The 20370-nt window shown below is 41.9% G+C and overlaps 1 protein-coding gene across 3 annotated transcripts in view; it reads right to left on the bottom strand.

Moving 5' to 3' along the window:
* The window catches only part of NT5C3A (5'-nucleotidase, cytosolic IIIA), a 66715-nt gene that overhangs the window by 8076 nt on the left and 38269 nt on the right, over window positions 1-20370 (bottom strand). For 2 of the 3 annotated variants that reach the window (XM_075828531.1, XM_075828532.1), the window contains exons 2-4: window positions 2172-2270; window positions 787-856; window positions 642-688 (exon numbers count right to left, since the gene is read on the bottom strand). In XM_075828531.1, the coding sequence (XP_075684646.1) occupies window positions 642-688; window positions 787-856; window positions 2172-2270 (216 nt within the window). Of the gene's footprint in view, window positions 1-641; window positions 689-786; window positions 857-2171; window positions 2271-11625; window positions 11713-20370 lie in introns of those variants that run through there. The other variant, XM_075828533.1, reaches the window with a different exon arrangement.

The following is a 20370-nucleotide window of genomic DNA, read 5'->3' as shown; positions in this document are numbered from 1 at the left end:
GTTCTAGAGCTAGGTCCAGAGGTGGGACCCGCATCTATCTGACATTTATGACATATCCTGTGGATATGCCATAAATGTCCCTGATGGGAAAACCCCCTTAATACTGACAACAATGGCACCACATGAGAGAATGGTCTGGAGACCTGAGAGAAAAATTTAATTGCTCAAGGAAGACAAGGGGATGTGAAGATTAGCAAATCACTTATCCGAGTGGGTCCCTACTCTGAAGACTCTTTTAATCCAGCCGATTATCAGGCAAACGAGCGTTCACAGAATGCCCTGCGTTCAAGATCATTGGCCTGTGCAAACGTGAAACGGATCAGCCGATGAACGAGCTCGTTGATCGGCTGGTCGTATTGTTTTAAATGGCAAAACTATTATCATTGTCGGCAGCACATCTCTCTGTGTAAAGAGTGAGTCGTGCTGCTGACATGATGGAAACCTATGGGGACGAGCAATCGGAGTAACGAGCGCTCGTTCCCATACTGGATCCTTGTGAAAGGAGCAAACGAGCGCCAATCGCCACCTTAAACATTGCATGCTGAACCGCGCAATGACCAATGTAACCACAAAATAGCAGCTAAGGATAAGTGACCAAAGAAGACTTCCAGTAACCCTCTCAAGATGCAACCCGTACATACCTTTTTTCGACATTCATCACTAACATATTTGCAGTTATCGAGAACATCTGCAGATAAAAAGTAGAGATTACTACAACACACTCAGAAGTGTATGGACAGCAGGGTCCTTGAATAACTGTGGGGTTTGTAGATGAAATATACTTACTATGACAAGTGGGACATCGCTTTCCATTGTGGAAAAATCGGCTTAATGTCATATCGAAATCCGTTATTACCTGCAAAGGAAAGGAAAACAATTGTGTCAAATGACTTTCTGAATATAAAATCACAATAGTTTTGTAACACAAAAACACTTATTATTGAGTAACTCTGGGATCTTTACTTGTTGAGGACCATTTGCCTTTGTGTATTGATAATCTCTTACTGGTGCTGTAGTTATTTTCAGGTTTATGATCATTTAATCCTTGATGTGATGGAAATCAACTTTGCAGTGAGTAGAGCAGCATTGTGAGGGTAGGTTCACACGGCCTATTTTCAGCCGTTTTTCGGGCCGTAAACGCCCCAAAAAACAGCTGAAAATACGGGGGCTGAACGCCTCCACACAAATGCCCATTGATTTCAGTGGGAAAACGGCATTCCCTTGCCACAGGGCATTATTTTACACGGCCATTTGTAAAAACGGCACGTAAAAAAAACGCCCCGTAAAAAAGAAGTGCATGTCACTTCTTGAGCCGCTTTTGGAGCCGTTTTTCATTGGGTCAACAGCAAAACAGCTCTGAAAACGGTCGTAAAAAAAACGAATTAAAAAACGCTTGATGCTTTAAGAACGGCTGAAAAATAGGGGCTGTTTTCCCTTAAAAACAGCTCCGTATTTTACAGTAGTTTTTAGTTTAGCGTGTGAACATAGCCTGAAGCATGAGGGAAGGACATAATAGCAGACTGAGCCTCTCATTAGACAGGTGGTGGTTTCAGACTACCTCCCCTAAGAAAATGCAGCTAAGCTGGAGCCACTGATCATAGCTGTGCTTTAAACTGCAGGTAAGAACTACCCATTAGGTCCTGACGTGCCGCCCACAACTGGACTTTTGCTGTAAGATAAGAAGTTTTACTATAATAAGGTTACTGCTACAAATAAAACGTCTTTTTAATAAATAATTTATACAATATGTATGAAATTTTGTGAGGGGGACGGCGACAGCTTTGAAAAGTATTAGCACCCTAGAAAAAAAAATACTTACTGTCAAGTCCAGTGTCTTTTTAATACAATTATTTGTATTACTATGCAAGAAGAAAAGTATGAATCAAATTGCTGCAACTGAATGGGGTTGTCTTAGGACAAATCTCCCCCGTTTGCAGCCTTAGGGCACATCATAGAGGGGGGTGGACTACTTTAATAGCCGACATGTAATACGGAATTTCCCCTGCAGTCGCTGCTCCAAGACTGGAGCTTCCCCAGGCGATAAAAGCTGATCGCAGGGGTTTTCTGAGGCCAGACCTACGCGACTTCAGTACAAAACATAGTTAGAATTATGACAACTCCCCAGTAAATAATAACAGGATTGTTGCTCTTACGCAAGCTCGAATACATACCTGAAGCCTGGCTGCACCACCTTTTATTAATCCACATATAATCTCTTCAACTCGTGCTGGGTCCTTTATGTGGACAGTTTTTTTCTGAAATTCTGGCATCTACAATTTAAAGGAGAAAAAGTAAAAAAAAAAATGTAAACATTTGTACTCACCAGAAACAATATCCGCAAAATAAATACATATATATATATACACACAGACAAAATTATTGCAGAACTCCAAAAAAATTATTTTAAATAGGAATGTGGTTTATTGTTCCAACAATAAACCACATTACTATTTGAAATCAATTTTTGGAGTGCTGCGATCATTTCGTATGTATCTATAGGACCGTTTTGGATCAAGGTCAGTTTCGCAAAGCACCCGTTATTCTACTTTGAAGTGCTGCTCTTTTCTACTATACACACACACACACACACACACACAGTCAAGTCACATTATTATGACCACCTTCTACTTTTGACATCAGCATCAGCAGCAGCTTGGTGGGTATATAAGGCGTGCGATAGGATGCCTGAACACATATCGCTCGTTGTTGCCATGGGTAAAAGGGGAGATTTATCAGAGTTGCAAAAAAGGGATAATTATTGGCTTTCAGGCCAAGGGTGGCAGTATTTCTCAAACAGCGCAGTTTGTGAACTGTCCGTGTGCTGCTGTGGTGAAAGTGTATTGTGAGTGGACAATTGGCACCAGTGGGAATAACAGACGTGGAAACTGCGGAGCACGACATGCCATTGATACGAGAGGTGAACCTCAGCAACGTAGGTGGGCAAGGCCAAATGACACGCTCAAGTGGAGCACCTCATCGGCATATCAACCAGGGGGCTACTAGACGTGTGCCTAAAACAGTTCGGCGAACCCTACTGCGGATGGGGCTCCGAAGCAGATGGATGGTCATTGCTCTTATGCTAACAAAGGTGCATCAGAGAAAAAGGCTTCCATTTGCACGGCAGTATCGTAATTGGACCACTGATGATTGGCAAAGGGTTGCCTTCTCCGATGAGTCACTTTCTGCTTCATCGACCGTTTGAACGTTGGCGTGGCAGGCGAGAAACATCAGGGAACAAACACCATTGCTGCATGGTTCCACTGCAACCATTGCTAGAAGAACACAAGCTGGTGGGGCAGAGTTATGGTCTGGGGACTTTATTCATGGCATTCCCTGGGCCCACTCATCCATGTGGAAGGCACTCTGAACAGATTTAGGTATGAATCTATCGTTGCAGATCACGTCCACCCATACATGTGGTTTGTCTTCCATGGGGCAGATGGAATCTTCCATCAAGACAGTGCGACATGTCACACAACTGGAAATGTCCGACAGTGGTTGGAAGAGCAAGACCAAGACTTCCAAGGACTTCCCTGGCCCCCTGAACCCAACTGAGCATCTGTAGGACCACCTCGATGGTCTTGTTCACTCTATGGATCCTGCCCCACGCACCGTCCAGCAAATGTGGGATGCACTGCAGTCTGCCTGGCTCCAGATACCAGAGACAACCTACCAGCACCTTATTGAGTCACTCCCAGCCCGTCTAGCTGCTGTCCGTGCTGCACATGGCGGTTACTCTGGATATTAGCTGGTGGTCAATATAATGTAACTCGACTATGTATATACACACACTCATACGCAGCGTGAGCGAGCTTTTGTTTAAAGGGCTTATCCCAGTAATGTCAATGTCTATGAGAATGACAGAAACAGCCAAGCTTTGTACTCTGCTGTTTCCGTCTTTCCCATAAATATGGATTGGAGCGGCAGCGGGCATGCTTGACCGCCGCTACATTCAATGGCCTCCTTACTGCTTTCGAGCAGTTAGGAGGAACGGAGGGTTTGGGACCCCCGTTCTCACGATGGTTGGGGGTCCCAGCGGTTGGGCCACCTACGATCAGAAAATTATCATCTCTCCGGTGGATAGGTAATAAATTTAGGACTCTGGGAAAACCCCTTTAAATGCAGTTTGAAAGCATATAACAATATATTTAAGTTTCACAGAACAATCACTCCAGAGTCTGAAGTAACTTTGTCCCTAGCAAAACAAAACCAGGTTTTACAACCAAAGCAGCAGAAATAGCAGGATACACAGGAACATTGCTGTATATTGAAAACAAAACAGTTTGTACCGCCGCATTACTTTCGAATAGAAACTACCTGCGCTTTATAACATTTCTTTTCAGACACAAACAAGGGTGTAATAACAAAGGAGCCCGTGTGTATGTAATTGAGTAGAAAGGTCATATGCCGACATATTATGTAACAGTCTGAGCATATAAAGCGGATGTGTCATCAGAAGATGTAGTCCTATTGAGTGATAGCGTTTTAGGACAGGTCTATTACACCAAATCGCACAAAAAAAAAAAAAAAAAGGCAGCCATTTGGATACTAGCCAAGAAGGAAGACTACTGCAGACTCCGTCATGAATTCAATGTATAAAGAAGCCTAGCAACACCCCTCCTTCTCTTGCCACCATCCCTATTGCTTACAGTTTATAGCAAATTTTCATGATAGATCTGCTTTAAAAGGAGACCTACAAGAAGATTATGTGAAAAAGACCCTTAAAGCCGTTTTCTGGGGCTAGAATATCAGATCAGTGGTGATCCGACTCCCGGCACCTTAAATGATCACCTGATTGAAGGGTCAGCGAGAACTGGGTCCCCTTTATTGATTACTGGCACAGCGCCGTATAAGTAAATAATACTGAGCCACGATACCAGGCACAGCCTCAACCAAATGTATGGTGCTGTGCCTCAGAAAACAATGAAGGGCCCCTTTAGTCAGCTGACCAGAGGGGTGCCAGGAACCCCTCCAAAATGCTTTTTTTTTTTTTTTTTTTAATATCTTACTTCCAAGATGAGATATGATCGCTTGAAGTTACATGCCCAGGCATAGAAGTAACAAATGCAAAAAGTTTCAGTTTTAATGTACACTAAAAGGCCCTTTTAATTAACTTCTCAAACTACAAGTTTAGTCTGTTTACCCAAACCTTTCCTTTGTATGAATAAGTGATGCCTTCTACCCCAGACCTATACAGACCAAGCACAACCTCTGGCGCATAACCATTCACTACTGAAGGGGGCGCCACTGCCGTCGATGGCCTGTGCACTCGGAACTTGCACGACTGATCCCACACTTGGTGCCTGAACTGATAGAAAGGTGAGTTTGTCTAAACAGTGAGTGTTATTTGGGCACTGTGTGATTGCATTATTTTGGCACACTAAGAGGGGGGTACATGGACAGCGAATGAAACGAAGGATGGTCCTGTCCTTACTACAGGCAAAGGTTAACACTCATGTATTACTCAACCAACCTCTTCTATCCTAGTCTGTAATGTTTGGGAAGCTATAAACATGTACTAAAGTAAGCGAAGGCATCCATACTACTAAAATAAAAAAAAAACTCTAAAATGTCTTTAAACAGCAGAGGAAATGTGAATACGGTCATGTTTCAAAACCACATTCCCATTGGAAATAGCAACAATCCAAGTTTTCCCATAGGATATGCCATCATTTTATGGTCAGTGTGGGTCCAACTGCTACTGAGAATATAGGGGCTCTGCACCCTCTTCAAAGTTTTTCCCTACACAGTGGCGCTTCACTTGAATGGAAACATGTTGCAGTAATCAGCATAGCCGGGTGACCAGAGGCAGAACACAGGGCAGGCAAAATCTGAAGGGGACACAGTACTAATCCTTTGCTACGGACCACTTATTCTCGGGATGGTGGGGGATCCAGCAGTTGGACCACGTTCAATGAGAAGGTGATGCATATCCTAGTGAAACACAATCACTTTCTAAGGCCCCATGCACACAACCGTAAAAACTCCCGTAATTACGGGCCCGTAGACTTCTATTGGCCATGGGTACCTCCACGTATGCTTACGGGAAGGTGCCCGTGCCGTTGAAAAAGATAGAACATGTCCTATTTCAGGCCGTAATTACGGCACGGGCAGCCCATAGAAGTCTATGGGGATCCCGTAATTACGGGTGACTACGTGTGTGCACACGTAATTACGGGAGCGTTGCTAGGCGACGTCAGTAAATAGTCACTGTCCAGGGTGCTGAAATAGTTAAACGATCGGCAGTAACTGTTTCAGCACCCTGGACAGTGACTTCCGATCACAATATAGATAAAGCTGTAAAAAAAAAAAAAAAAAAAGCCGTTCATACTTACCCACAACTCCCTGCTTCTTCCTCCAGTCCGGCCTCCTGGGATGACGTTACAGCCCATGTGACCGCTGCAGCCAATCACTGGCTGCAGCGGTCACATGGACTGCCGCGTCATCCAGGGAGGTCGGGCTGGATGTGAAGAGGGACGCGTCACCAAGGCAAAGGCCGAGTAAGTATGAATTTCTTTTACTTTTACCTTGGAAAGGGCTGTCCCTTCTCTCTATCCTGCACCGATAGAGAGAAGGGCTGCCGATTAGTGCAGTGCAATTTTGCTGCCAAAAAGGTGCCCGTAAATACGTGTCGAATACGTGTGACCAAGGGCCCGTATTTACGCCAGTATTTACGGGTGGACAAAAATACAGTCGTGTGCATGAGGCCTAAGACGTGGGAAAACTCCTTTCATTTTCTAAACTGAAGAAAAATTAAAGCTGGACTCTGGGGGGTGGGGGTTGTGTACTTGCCCACATCAACCAAACACCAGGCCATAAAATAAAATAGAAAAATATCATTGCTCTAAAAGTGGGATGAAGGTAGGAGTAAAAAATTTGCATACACACATTAATACTCCGAGTAAATGGATGCAAGCTTTAAATATTTTGTGAGTGCTGTGGAATTACAAAACGAAGAATTGACAGAACAGAGGAATGTGATATCCCCTCCTTTCCCTCATAATTCACGTGTCCTTAAAAGACCTTGTGAAGTATAATGAAATACGTGGCTGTCATAAGGAGTTAATAGAAACAAAATCTATTCTAGCAACTTGCAAAGTATTGCTAAGAACACAGGATTAAAACTAGCTGAAGTCTTAAATAAAACAAGGATGTTCTGGCAGGAACCACTTAAAAGCTATGGAAACCTTCGGTGCCTTTTTATTTATTTTGTAATACTAAGCAATTTTCAAATATACTTTTAATAAAAACTTTGCTTCATTTCTGTTCTGCAGCTTCTATGTATTTACTGTACATAGAAGCTGCAGAACGGCATTGTCACCCGAATTAAATCAGTGAGCTGGCAGTGTACCACATACTCCAAATCTCCCACTAATACTGATGAAATCCAAGTTGGCAATCATCTGGAACGGTTGTGGACCCCACAAGGTAAAGGAAACATACTGAACCCTTCATATAGTACTTAACCCATATTAGCGGATGGCTAAGGAACATACATCCAGACCAACATAACCAATACCTTACATTATTTCCAAGCGTGATCCTAATGAACTGCTATACCTGTTCCTATGCTTATAGAGGAAGAGTTTTACAAATGCTCTTGTATGTGCGCAAGTATATAGTTGGTATGTAGCAGCCAGACCAGGAGTACAAGACATGGAGGCTATTGCTACAGCAGTAGGGGTGTCTATCATACAGGATGTCCATGTATGAGTCATACAAAACAAACATCTCCATGGGTGTAGCTGTGCCCTTTAGACCAGAGACGAAAGAATTAAATCGAAACGTGGCAAGTCCTGTGATCTCTTTCAGAGAATTAAGAGAACCCCTTTAAACTCTCATAAAGGACTACCCAGAGGAACTGTTCTCCTTAGGGTACGTTCAGACGTTAGACTAAAAACGTCTGAAAATACGGAGCTGTTTTCAGAGAAAACAGCCTTTGATTTTCAGGCGTTTTTGAAGCTGAAAATGAAGCTTCTTTTAAGGTTATGTTCACACAGAATTTTTTGACTAGTTTTTTGACGCGGAAACCGCGCCGCAAAACCGGCCCGAAAATGCCTCCCATTGATTTCAATGTGAGGCGGAGGAGTCTTTTTTCCGCGAGACGGTTTTACCACTCGCGGGAAAAAGACTCCTCCGCCTCCCATTGAAATCAGAAGCAACATGCCCTTTCTTCGGGCGTTTACGCCTCTGACCTCCCATTGACATCAATGGGAGGCAGAGAAAGCGTATTTCGCTGCATTTTATGCCCGCGGCGCTCAATGGCGGCGGGCAAAAAACGCTGCGAAAATCGGCGTGCAGGGAGAGGAAAACCTGCCTCAAAATTCCAGACGGAATTTTGAGGCAAAAAACTCTGTGCGAACATAGCCTTAATTTGGGCCTGCTTTTCAGGCCTTTTTTGAGGCGTTTTTCAGTGTTCAATGGAAAATCAGCTCCACAAAACCCCTCAAGAAGTGACATGCACGTCTTTTTACGCTCCGTTTTTTAAAACAGCAGCGTAAAAAGACGCCCCATATGAACTAAATGCTGTTTTCCCATTGATTTCAATGGCCAGATGTTTGTAGGCGTTCAGCTTCCGTTTTCTCAGGCATTTTTCGTGGCATAAATACCCCGAAATACTCCTGAAAACACTGTGTGAGCATACCCTAATTGGTAGGGGTCCTGGAAGTGGGGTTCCTAGCTTTCAGACACGTACGGCATGAAATACACATATTCCGTAAGGGTATGTTCACACAGCATAGGTTTGTTTGAGGCAGAAAAATACCAGGCTGAACACCCTCTCAATCCACACGTTTTTTTAAAGCATCTCTGATTTTTTTGCAAGCGTTTTTCAAGTGTACTTCGAGGCATTTTCGTAGTGTCAATAGAAAATCAGCTTGTGAAATGCTCAAAGTAGTGGCAATCTCTCTCATATATATATTATATTTCAAATTCTGCAGCATAGAAATACAACTCATAAACGACACAATGTATTTGCCATTGAAATCAATGGGAAACGGTTTGAAGTGTATTTGAGTGTAATATTTGAGTGTATTTGAACATACCCTTTGTGTTTACACAGTGTCTTTTGCAGGAGGAAAATTCTGCCTCAAAACTCCATTTGGGATTTTGTCCTTCCTGCACGTGGTTTGCCGCGATTTTCACAGTGTTTTTCGCAGGGTTTTCTGCCCGCGGCCATTGAGCGCTACGGGCAAAAAAACTCTACGAAATACGCTCTCTCTGCCTCCCATTGATGTCAATGGGAGGTCAGAGGCGTAAACGCGCGAAGATGGGGAATTTCCCTTCTTTCTCACGCGAGGCGGTTTTACGGCTCGTGGAATAAAACCGCCCACGCCTCTCATTGAAATCAATGGGAGGCATTTCGGCCGGTTTTTGCGGAGTGGTTTCCGCTCCAAAAAGCTCGTCAAAATACTCTTTAAGACAGTAAATATTGGCAGATATAGAAACAAAGAACAAAACAAAATCGTGCTTGATAGAAGAACCTTAGGCCCTGTTCACACGGAGTATTTTGACGAGCTTTTTGGAGCGGAAACCGCTTTGCAAAACTCGTCAAAAACCGGCCGAAAATGCCTCCCATTGATTTAGAAAAAGAAGGGACATGCCCTATCTTTGGGCGTTTACGCTTCTGACCTCCCATTGACATCAATGGGAGGCAGAGAAAGCGTATTTCGCTGCATTTCAATGGCCGTGGGCGAAAAACGTCATGCAGGCAGAGGAACATCTGAGTCAAAATTCCAAACGGAATTTTGAGGCGGCTTTTCACCCTGCGAAAAACTCCATGTAAACCCAGCCTTGAAGTGAATGTCTGCTCTTAAACACCATTATTATTATAGTTATGTTTTTTAATCTAAACATTTTTTCCATTTAAAAGTCCAAAATGCTGTGCTGAATAATTTCATAATATAGCTTTATAGAAGTTAGGTCCCCAATTTAGGCTACAGAGCTCCAAATAAAGTTAAATTTAGAAATTCTACCGCCACTAGGGGAGCTTAGCTTGCTGTATAAACACATTTCACAGCTGTACATAGCCTTTCATGTTATTTTTTGCATAATTATAAGTTATACAATTTTTCAATATACGTTGTGTATTAATTTCTCAAGATTTTCAAGATCATAAAAACAGAGCTCTGACTTTCATACAGACATATGAAATGAATCAAAGAATCTAAAAATGAAATGGAGCTACAATGTGGACAATTCCTTTACATCATATATTTACCTACTCCAATACCTGTAGAAATATTATGGCGATCAACAAAGAGCAATCACGATTTTACACTATGGTTTAGAGAAGGACATGATAAACCAGATAATCATGAGTTCTTATAGAGTCATTTAAACGGGTTGTCCAGAATTGAAAAAACAGGGCTGCTGTCCTTGAAAAACAGCGTCTTATTCAACTACAGGCTGTGTGTGGTATTGCAGCTCATACTTGAGCTGAATTGCAATACCAGTTACAACCCATGGACAGATGTTGTGCTGTTTTTGGAAGAAAGCACAAATGGGGGAATTTACTAAGCACTCTACGTAGAAAAAGTTGCAATTTGCGCACACAAAAAAATAATTTTTCAACTCATATTTTTACATCGCCTACGCCACTGTAAAAAAAAAAAAAAAAAAGTGTTAGTGGCTTAGTGGGGGGGGGGGGGGCAATCAGTGTCAGGATCAATTCACTATATTTATGGCAAGAAACTGGCGTAAATTATAGCGTAAATTTACTCCAGTTTATACATTTTCAGCTCCTAGATCTCCCTTTGCGGCACACAGACAGCCAGAGATGCCACTAATTTATTAAAAGGTGTGAGCATCTTAATTAGGCGATTTTACTTCAGCGCTCTTTACATAGTAAGACTGGCGAATGAACCACCTGTCTTCATAAAATTACTCTCCACCCACCTCCCCTACCCCCGTGTTTTTCTAATCCTTGACAACGACTTCAAGTAACCCTCCTGGTTTTGGCTTATGTAAAGAAGCATCAAAAACTGCATCAATCTCGGCTGTATGAACCTGGCCTATTGGCTTTTAACTTTAAAAGGGCCTCAATCTCTAAAGATAACTGTAAAATCATAGGGACGGCTACAATTTGACAATGGAACAGGTGGCACTGCAGTGACTTAAGTGTCTCTATATACGTACACACAGACAAAAATTACATAGCTCCTTCATCGGATGTCCTAATGCATATACTGGTCCATTACATCTGGTCAACCCAATGATCAAAGATCAAAGATCTAAAACAAACTAAAATGACAAGAAACAATCCAAAACTATCAGCAGGATCAAATGCATTTACTTATTTATATGCCAAAGAAGCTAAAAAGTGTAAATTAATTGTTAATAAAATATAAAAAAGAAACTGTAAACTGACAAGATCAAGTTTAAAGTTATACAAACAACAAAAATCTTTAAAAACATTATAAAAGCAACAAAAAACATAGTAATTGCACAATACAATAGGTACATAAAGTGATCAAAGTTACTGTAGAACATCAGGGCATACTCAACGCTATTTGGTAGGACACCTATAGTAGTTAGTTAACCGGTCTGGCAGGTATTGTAACAGCACCGCTCATGCTAGAGTCACGAGAAGCAGCTTGCTTGTTTACATGGGCACAACATTCTTACCACGGGATTCTCTGTAGCAGCTGACAAGAGAAAAGAAAATTCTGTATGTCTGCAATGCGCTTATATAGCTCAAGGTGTAGATAAGGGCGTCACCAAAAATAGAAGCTCTAATCCAGCCAAGCAGGCTCTGACGTACAGCCGCATAGCTGGGCCCAGTGCCAGGCCTGGAATCCTAACAGAAGGGGTCAGAGGGTACAAGCTATGTACAACTTTTGGCACCGGCACAAGGCTTACTTGTGTTTTTCAGACTAATAGGAAATTATTTTAAGTTTTGTTTTTGCAGAATCAGAAACGTCCTCGCTGTAACAATCATTGCCGTACACATGAAGAGACTCATCTTCCATGGGAGAAAGTCTCTTATCTGAAATTGCACAGAAGAGTCACTTTCTGGAAATCGAAACTAGATTATTATTTCATTTCATTTATTCGGTTGCGGTTGGCTTTTAAGCAGGTTTTCGTACCCGCTTGCTTTCACTAAATCCTGTGCAAACATAACATATTAAACAACAAAAACACAACCCAAACTGTATTCAAGTCAATATAATTTGCTTGTAAACATGTATGCTGGTTGTTTACATCTGCTACAAAATGCATATGGAGATGTCAATTCAATAATAACCCCATTTGTACTGGCAGTGTTAGGCTATGTTCACACGGAGTATTTTGGGGGGAGGAATATCTGCCTCAAAATTCCGTTTGGAACTTTGAGGCAGATATTCCTCTCCCTGCACGCCGATTTTCGCGGCGATTATCGCGCCGTTGTTCGCCCGCGGCCATTGAGCGCCGCGGGCATAAAACAGCGAGATATACGCTTTCTCCTGCCTCCCATTGAAGTCAATGGGAGGTCAGAGGCGGAAGCGCCCGAAGATAGGGCATGTCGCTTCTTTTTCCCGCGAGGCAGTTTTACTGCTCGCGGGAAAAAAAGACGCCGACGCCTCCCATTGAAATCAATGGGAGGCGTTCTCGGGCCGTTTTTGCCGAGTTTTGCGACGCGCTTTCCGCGTCAAAAAATTCGCCAAAATACCCCGTGTGAACATAGCCTTAGGGTATGTTTATACTCCGCGGTTGTGGCGTTGGTTTTTCTTTGTTTATTTGCAAATTTATTTATATTGTTATTTAATGTGTTTGGAATTCTCTCATGCGAACTTTGTAGTTAAAGAGGCTCTGTCACCAGATCAAACCCCTATCTCCTATTGCAGCAGATCGGCGCTGCAATGTAGATAACAGTAACGTTTTTTTTGTTTGTTTTTTTTTTTTTAAAACGAGCATTTTTGGCCAAGTTATGAGCAATTTTATATTTATGCAAATGAGGCTTTCTAAAGTACAACTGGGCGTGTTTAAAGTTATGTCCAACTGGGCGTGTATTGTGTGTGTACATCGGGGCGTTTTTACTACTTTTACTAGCTGGGCGTTGTGAATAGAAGTGTATGATGCTGACGAATCAGCATCATCCACTTCTCTTCGTTAACGCCCAGCTTCTGGCAGTGCACAGACACACAGCGTGTTCGAGAGATCACGCTGTGTCGTCACTTCCTGCCCCAGGTCCTGCATCGTGTCGGCACCAGAGGCTACAGTTGATTCTGCAGCAGCATCGGCGTTTGCAGGTAAGTAGCTACATCGACTTACCTGCAAACGCCGATGCTGGATTATTAAAGTGTAGCTAAACGTTTGACACCAATTCGCTAGAACGAAGCAGCTGACGAACTCGTGTGAGCGCTCAGCCGCTTTATGTCTGTTCGGCTTTTTCCTGGAATTAAGTGTATCGGTGTACGGACTCAATAGAAAGTCTATGAGCCCGTACTCCGATACATCGGCTTTCCGGACAAAGCCGAACAGACAGAGCGGCTGAGCGCTTCACCTGCTTCGTTCTAGCGATTGGTGGGGGTTTCGGTGCTCGGACCCCCACCAATCCAAACATGTCACTATGACACGTCAGAAGTTTGTCAAACGTTTAGCTACACTTTGACAGAGTGTAGAGGATGTATTACAACTGTTACCAGCAGTACAGTGTAAACACACTTTAAAGAAGAATTACTAGAAGTGTTATATGAAAAATATAGATTATATACAAGCAGTAGTAGTAGTAGTACAGCGAGTACATGGCGTAAGGAAAGGTTGGTCACGTGACGAAGAGTCAAATAATCCAAGAAGGCTATGCAACCAGACTTCCGATCCCCTGGCAGTGCTATAAAAATCTATGAAAGTCTCAATCAGCGCGACGGGGTAACGGAACGTATATTAGCGAGTGTATACACATACTGCAGTAAGTATCATGCTAATCATTTTTGGTCTCCGCATAACCCCTTTAACTCGTTTATGGGAAGGGACGCAGGGGACTTGGAGTTCCCTTACAAAAAAACCAAGCTTCAAACGCTACAATGGTTATCAGTACAGAAGCTTATTAAAAATAAGAATTATGTAGTTAGACGTTAACCTCAATAATTCAAGAGTGCAGATCTTCCTACACTTTTATGTCACAAAGCTTAAGCCATTCACACCTATTGTAAACCTTGCCTCATTGCTTCAGGTAATATAGGCCAGCAAATTACAAGTTCATCTATAACCTGCAGATTTGTTTTTCTGACTGTTAATGAAAACCTACAGTGCCCTTGCACAAATATTCATCCCCATTGGTGTGCTGTTTTTCGCTTTACAACCTGAACTTAAAATGGAATTATTATTTATTTATTTGGGGGGGGGGGGGGGTTTGTACCATTTTTGATAAACATGCCTTTTTGGCGGTCTGCTGGACCGCAATGGACCTGTGGTTTTGCGGAACGCAAAACCAATGCCGTCGTGTGCATAAGGCCTTAGCTTAGCAAATCTAGATACTGGGAATTTTGCAAAACGGTTGCAACACCAAGTTAGATGGGTTGCGTTAGTGTACATCAGTCTTCATGTCATGCCACAGATTCTCAACTGGATTGAGGTCTGGACTTTAGGCCATTCCGAGATATTTATGTTTCCCCTTAACCACTCCAGTCTAGCTTTAGCAGTATGTTCCGGGTCATTGTTCTGCTGGAAAGTGAACCGCTGTCCCAGTCTCAAATCTCTGGCAGACAAACCGGTTTTCCTCAAGAATTGCCCTGTATTTACGGCCGTCCATCTTTCCTTCAATCCTGATCAGTTTTCCAGTCCCTGTCGATGAAAAGCATCCCCCCAGCATGAGGCTGCCACCACCGTGCTTCACTGTGGGAATGGTGTTCTAGGGTGATGGGTAGTGGGTTTGCACCAAACAGTGTTTCCCACGATAGCCAAAAAGCTCAATTTTCGTCTCATCTGACCACAGAATCTTCTTCCACAGGTTTTTTTATGCTCTTCTTTAACCCTTTCCCGACCTATGACGAAAATGAACATCATGATCGGGTATTAGTTCCCGCACCAGTATGTTCATTTTCGTCACTATTTCAAACTGTCACTCTGTGTATACACAGAGCGACAAGACCGCGCTGCCAGCTGTCCCAGACAACTGACACAACAGTCTTGCCGGTCAGAGGACCATTGCCGCTGCTTTCGGCGATTAACCCCTTAAATGCGGTGAACGATTGCGATCGCGCATTTAATGGATTTGAAGCACATCGGCAGCCCCCAAGAAGTGATTGTGGGGGCTGCAGATGCCTCTTGCAGCAATCGGTGGCCCGACAATGGCTTCCGGGTTGCCATGTCACAATGACAGTTGGAATGCATTACACTACGTAGGTAGTGTAATGTACTCTAGCAGCGATCGAAGCTGCAAGTCTAAGTGTCCCCTAGTGGGACAAGTAAAGAAAGGCAATGTTTTTTAAAAAGTGTAAAAATAAGTTATAAGTTACATAAACAAAAAATGCTTTTTTTTCCTATAAGACTACTTTTATTATGGAAAAAAAAAGGAACGTTAAAAAAAGTACACATATTTGGAATCACCGCGTTCGTAACGACCCAAACTATAATGTTATTTTTCCCGCACGATGAACCCCCCAAAATGTTTTTTAAAAACACCGACGCCAGAATCGCTATTTTTTGGTCACCACCACTCCCAAAATAAAGAATAAAAAGTGATCAAAAAGTCGCATGTGCCCAAATATAGTACCGATAAAAACTACAACCGGTCCTGCAAAACACAAGCCCTTACACAGCTTTTTTGACTAAAACATTAAAAAAAAGTTATGGCTCTGAGAATATGGCGACACAGAAAAGATTTTTTTTTTTTATAAATAAGTGATTTTATTGCGCAAACGCTGCAAAACATAAAGAACACCTATATACACATGGTATCGCCACAATCGTACCGACCCACAGAATAAACGTAACAATGTCATTTATAGCACACGGTATTCGCCGCAAAAAAACCATTTCAGAATTCCTGGTTTTTAGTCAGGATTGCAAAAAAAAATTGAATAAAAAAGTGATGGGAAAAAAAACCCAAAAAAACAAAAACGCATGTACTCCAAAATGGTACCATTGAAAACGACAGTGTCCCGCAACAAATAAGCCCTCACGCAGCTCCAGTGGAGAAAAAATAAAAAAAGTTCTGGCTCTCAGAATATGGCGATGCAAAATGTGCAGTGTTTCAAAAGCAGATAGGATTGGGCGCCATTTAACAGTGCAACACTGGCCACACATGAGTGAATTATTATTTATTTACACCATTATTATACCCTCCTATTATGCCCAGATGTACTCCGCACAGATTACATATGCCCCCACATCATAAACTGAAATACCAGCGAAACCCAAACAGAACTATTACCAAGCAAAATCTACGCTCCAAAAGCAAAATGGCATCCCTCCCTTCTGAGCACTGCAGGGTGCCCAAACAGCAGTTTGCGCCCACATATATGGTTCGCTATACCAGGGAGAACCCTCAACGTTTTATGAGGTATTTGTCTTCAGTGGCACAACATATTATGCACTAAGATGGCATATCAGTGGAAAATTGCAATTTTCACTTTGAACCATCCGCTGTGTATTAACCCCTTTGCGCACTATGACTTAATTGCACGTCATGGTGCGGGGATTGATGTATAGTGCCGGCTCACGTGCTGCGCCCGCTCCATACGCTGCAGGTGTCAGCTGTGTATTACAGCAGGCCCCCTCGGTACTAACGGACAGGAACAGCGATCGCTCTGTTACAGAAGCCTGTAAAAATAATATACTGCAATACATTAGTATTGCAGTGTATTGTACCAGTGATCCAATGATCGCTGGTTCAAGTCAGCTAAGGGGACTAATAAAATGTGTAGAAGAATAAGGGTATGTTCATACGAGGGCGTCCGTAACGGCTGAAATTACGGGGATGTTTCAGCCTGAAAACATCCCTGTAATTTCAGCTGTAACGGCATGTGCAGGCGCTTGAGCGCCGCGTCCATTACGGACGTAATTGGCGCTGCTATTCATTGAAGTCACTGAATAACGGCTCCAATTACGGCCAAAGAAGTGACAGGTCACTTCTTTGACGCGGGCGTCTATTTACGCGTCGTCATTTGACAGCGGCGCGTAAATTACGCCGCGTGTGAACAGACAAACGTCTGCCCATTGCTTTCAATGGGCAGATGTTTGTCAGCGCTATTGAGGCGCTATTTTCGGACGTAATTAGGGGCAAAAACGCACGAATTACGTCCGTAAATAGGCCGTGTGAACATACCCTTAAAGTTATTAGTAGTGAGAAAAAAAATGTAAAAGTTCAAAAAAAACAAAAAAAACAAAACACACCTTTTCCCATTTTTCTTCTAAAGTAATGTAAAAAAACGGAACAAAAATGATATCGCTACGTCCGTAAAAGTCGGAACAATTACAATATACCATTATTTAATTCCCACGGTGAACACTGTAAAAATTTGTAATTTAAACCGCCAACGCTGGTTTTTTTTGTAACCTCAGTTCTAAAAAAAAAAAAAAAAAAATATGAATACAACTATTTATGCACCAAAAAAATGGTATCAATAAAAACTACAGCTCGTCCCGCAAAAAATAAGACCTCCCACCGCTCAATTAAACGAAGAAAAAAAAAAAAAAAAAAAAAAAGTTATGGCTCTCAGAACGTGGTGAAACAAAGCAATTTTTATTTTAACCAATAGATTTTTCTTTGTACAAGTAGTAAAACACAAAAAAAACTATCAATTTGGTATCACCGTAATTGTATTGAGCCGCAGAATAAAGTTTATTTTTATCGCACGGTGAAAGCTGTAAAAACAAAACCCCCAAAAAAATTTATCAGATTTTTTTCCTATATCAGCCCGCAAATAATTATTTCTCAGTTTCCCAGTACATTTTATGGTACTTTAAATGGTGTCAATAGAAGCTACAGCTCCTCCCGCAAGAAATAAACCCTCACACCACTCCATTGATGGAAAAAGAAAAAAAAAAAGTTATGGCTCTTGGAAGGCGGGGATTGAAAAATGAAAATAAGAAAGCAAAAAATGGATCAGTCCTGAAAGGGTTAATTAATTTCTAATGAAAAAAATGTATGACCACATGTGGGGTATTTCCGTACTCGGGAGAAATTGCTTTATAAAAAGAGAAAATTCAACATTTTAGTGGAAAAAATTTTGATATTCATTTTCGTGGCCTAATTCTAAGAAATTCTGCAAAAGACCCATGGGTCCAAATGCTCACTATACCCCTAGAAAAATTCCTTGAGGGTTTTTCCAAAATGGGGTCACTTTTGGGGGGTTTCCACGGTTTTGGTCCCTCCAGTGCATGGCACCGAAAACCACTCCAGCAAAAATCTGTGCTCCAAAATTCAAACGGCGCTCCTTCCCTTCGGAGGCCTGCCATGGGTCCGATCAGCAGTTTATTACCACATATGGGGTATTGCCGTAATCCGGAGACATTGCTTTACAAATGTAGCGGTTCTTTTTTTCCTTTATTCCTTGTAAAAATTAAAAATTTCAGATTTTTCAGAAAAAAAAAAAGTCGATTTTCATTTTCACAGACTGATTCCAATATATTTAATTGAAAAACCTGTGTGGTCAAAATGCTAACTATACCCCCAGATAAATTCCTTGAGAGGTGTAGTTTCCAAAATGGGGTAACTTTAGGGGCACCGAAAACCATTCCAGCAAAATCAGAAATCCAAAAGGCACTCCTTGCCTTCTGAGCCCTGCTGTGGGTCCAAACAGCAGTTTATTACCACATATGGGGTATTGTCATAACCGGGAGACATTGCTTTACAAATGTTGGGGTGCACTTTTTGTTATTACTTGTAAATTTAAAAAATTTCTATATTTTTTCATTAAAAAAGTAGGATTTTCATTTTGACAGACTAATTCCAATATATTTAGCGAAAAACCTGTGTGGTCAAAATGCTAACTATATTCCTAGCTAAATTCCTTGACAGGTGTCGTTTCTAAAAAGGGGTAACTTTTGGGGTTTTTCCACTGTTTTGGTACCACAAGACATCTTCAAACCTGACAAAGTGCCTAAAATATATTCTAAAAAAAAAAAAAAAAGCCACTTTGCTTCGGAGGCCTGTGTATCAGTCCAGTAGCACACTAGGGCCACATGTGTGATATTTCTAAAAACTGCAGAATCTGGGCAATAAAATATTGAGTTGCATTTTTCTGGTAAAAACTTGTGGTATAAGAAAAAAAAAAAAAAAAAAGGATTACAAATTAATTTAGGCAAAAAAAAATAGTCAATTTCACGTCTACATTGCTTTAATTCCTGTGAAGCGCCTAAAAGGTTAAAACACTTTGTGAATGCGGATTCGAATACCTTGAGGGGTGCAGTTTTCAAAATGGGGTGATTTATGGGGACTTTCTAATATATAAAGCCCTAAGGCCACTTCAGAACTGAACTGCCCCCTGTAAAAATAGCTTTTTGAAATTTTCTTGAAAATATGAGAAATTGCTGCTAAATTTCTAAGCCTTGTAACGTCCTATAAAAATAAAAGGACGTTCAAAAAACGATGCAAACAAAGTAGACATATGGGAAATGTTAACTAGTTAATATTTTGTGTGGTATTACTATCTGTTTTACAAACATACATTTAAATTTAGAAAAATGCAAACTTTCTCTAAATTTTGGTGTTTTTCAGAAATAAAAACCAAATTTAAAAATCGACCAACTTTTTTCACTAACATAAAGTACAACATGTCACGAGAAAATCTCAGAATCGCTTGGATAGGTAAAAGCATTCCTAAGTCATTACCACATAAAGTAACACGTCAGATTTGAAAAAAAAAACGCCTGTGTCCTTAAGGCCAAAACAGGCTGGGTCCTTAAGGGGTTAAGCAATGTCTTTTTTCTGGCCACATCCATAAAGCCCCAGTCTGGAGTGTACGGCTTAGGGCCTGGTCACATCACCGTTGCCATTCCGTTGAGGGGTTCCAGCGGAGGTTTCCATCGGTTTAACCCCTCAAAGGAAAGGCAAGGCAAATGGATACCTAAGCTTCTGATACCATCACCATTGATATCAATGGTGACAGAAATGTTGCTAAAGGTTTCCGTTTGTCACCGTTGTGCTAGGGTTCCGTTGTTCTTGACAGAACCAATAGTACAGTCGACTAAACCCTGTCACAACGGTGACAAACGGAAACCAATAGCACGGTTTCCATCACCATTGAATTCAATGGTGAGGGAAACGGAAGCTGAGGTTTCCGTTTGCCTCTCCGCTGAGGGGTTAACCCGACGGAAACCTCAGAGGGAACCCCTCAACGGATGGGCAACGGCGATGTGAACACATCCCTATAATGGTCCTTTGGACAGGTACTTCCATCTCCGCTCTGCCTCTTTGGTGCTCCTTCAGTGTAAGTCTGAGTTTTG

This window comes from Rhinoderma darwinii, chromosome 5 (assembly GCF_050947455.1).
Source record: "Rhinoderma darwinii isolate aRhiDar2 chromosome 5, aRhiDar2.hap1, whole genome shotgun sequence".
Taxonomy (NCBI): Eukaryota; Metazoa; Chordata; class Amphibia; order Anura; family Rhinodermatidae; genus Rhinoderma; species Rhinoderma darwinii.
Note: the sequence above shows the minus strand (reverse complement) of the source record. Positions and strands in the feature narration are given on the sequence as shown.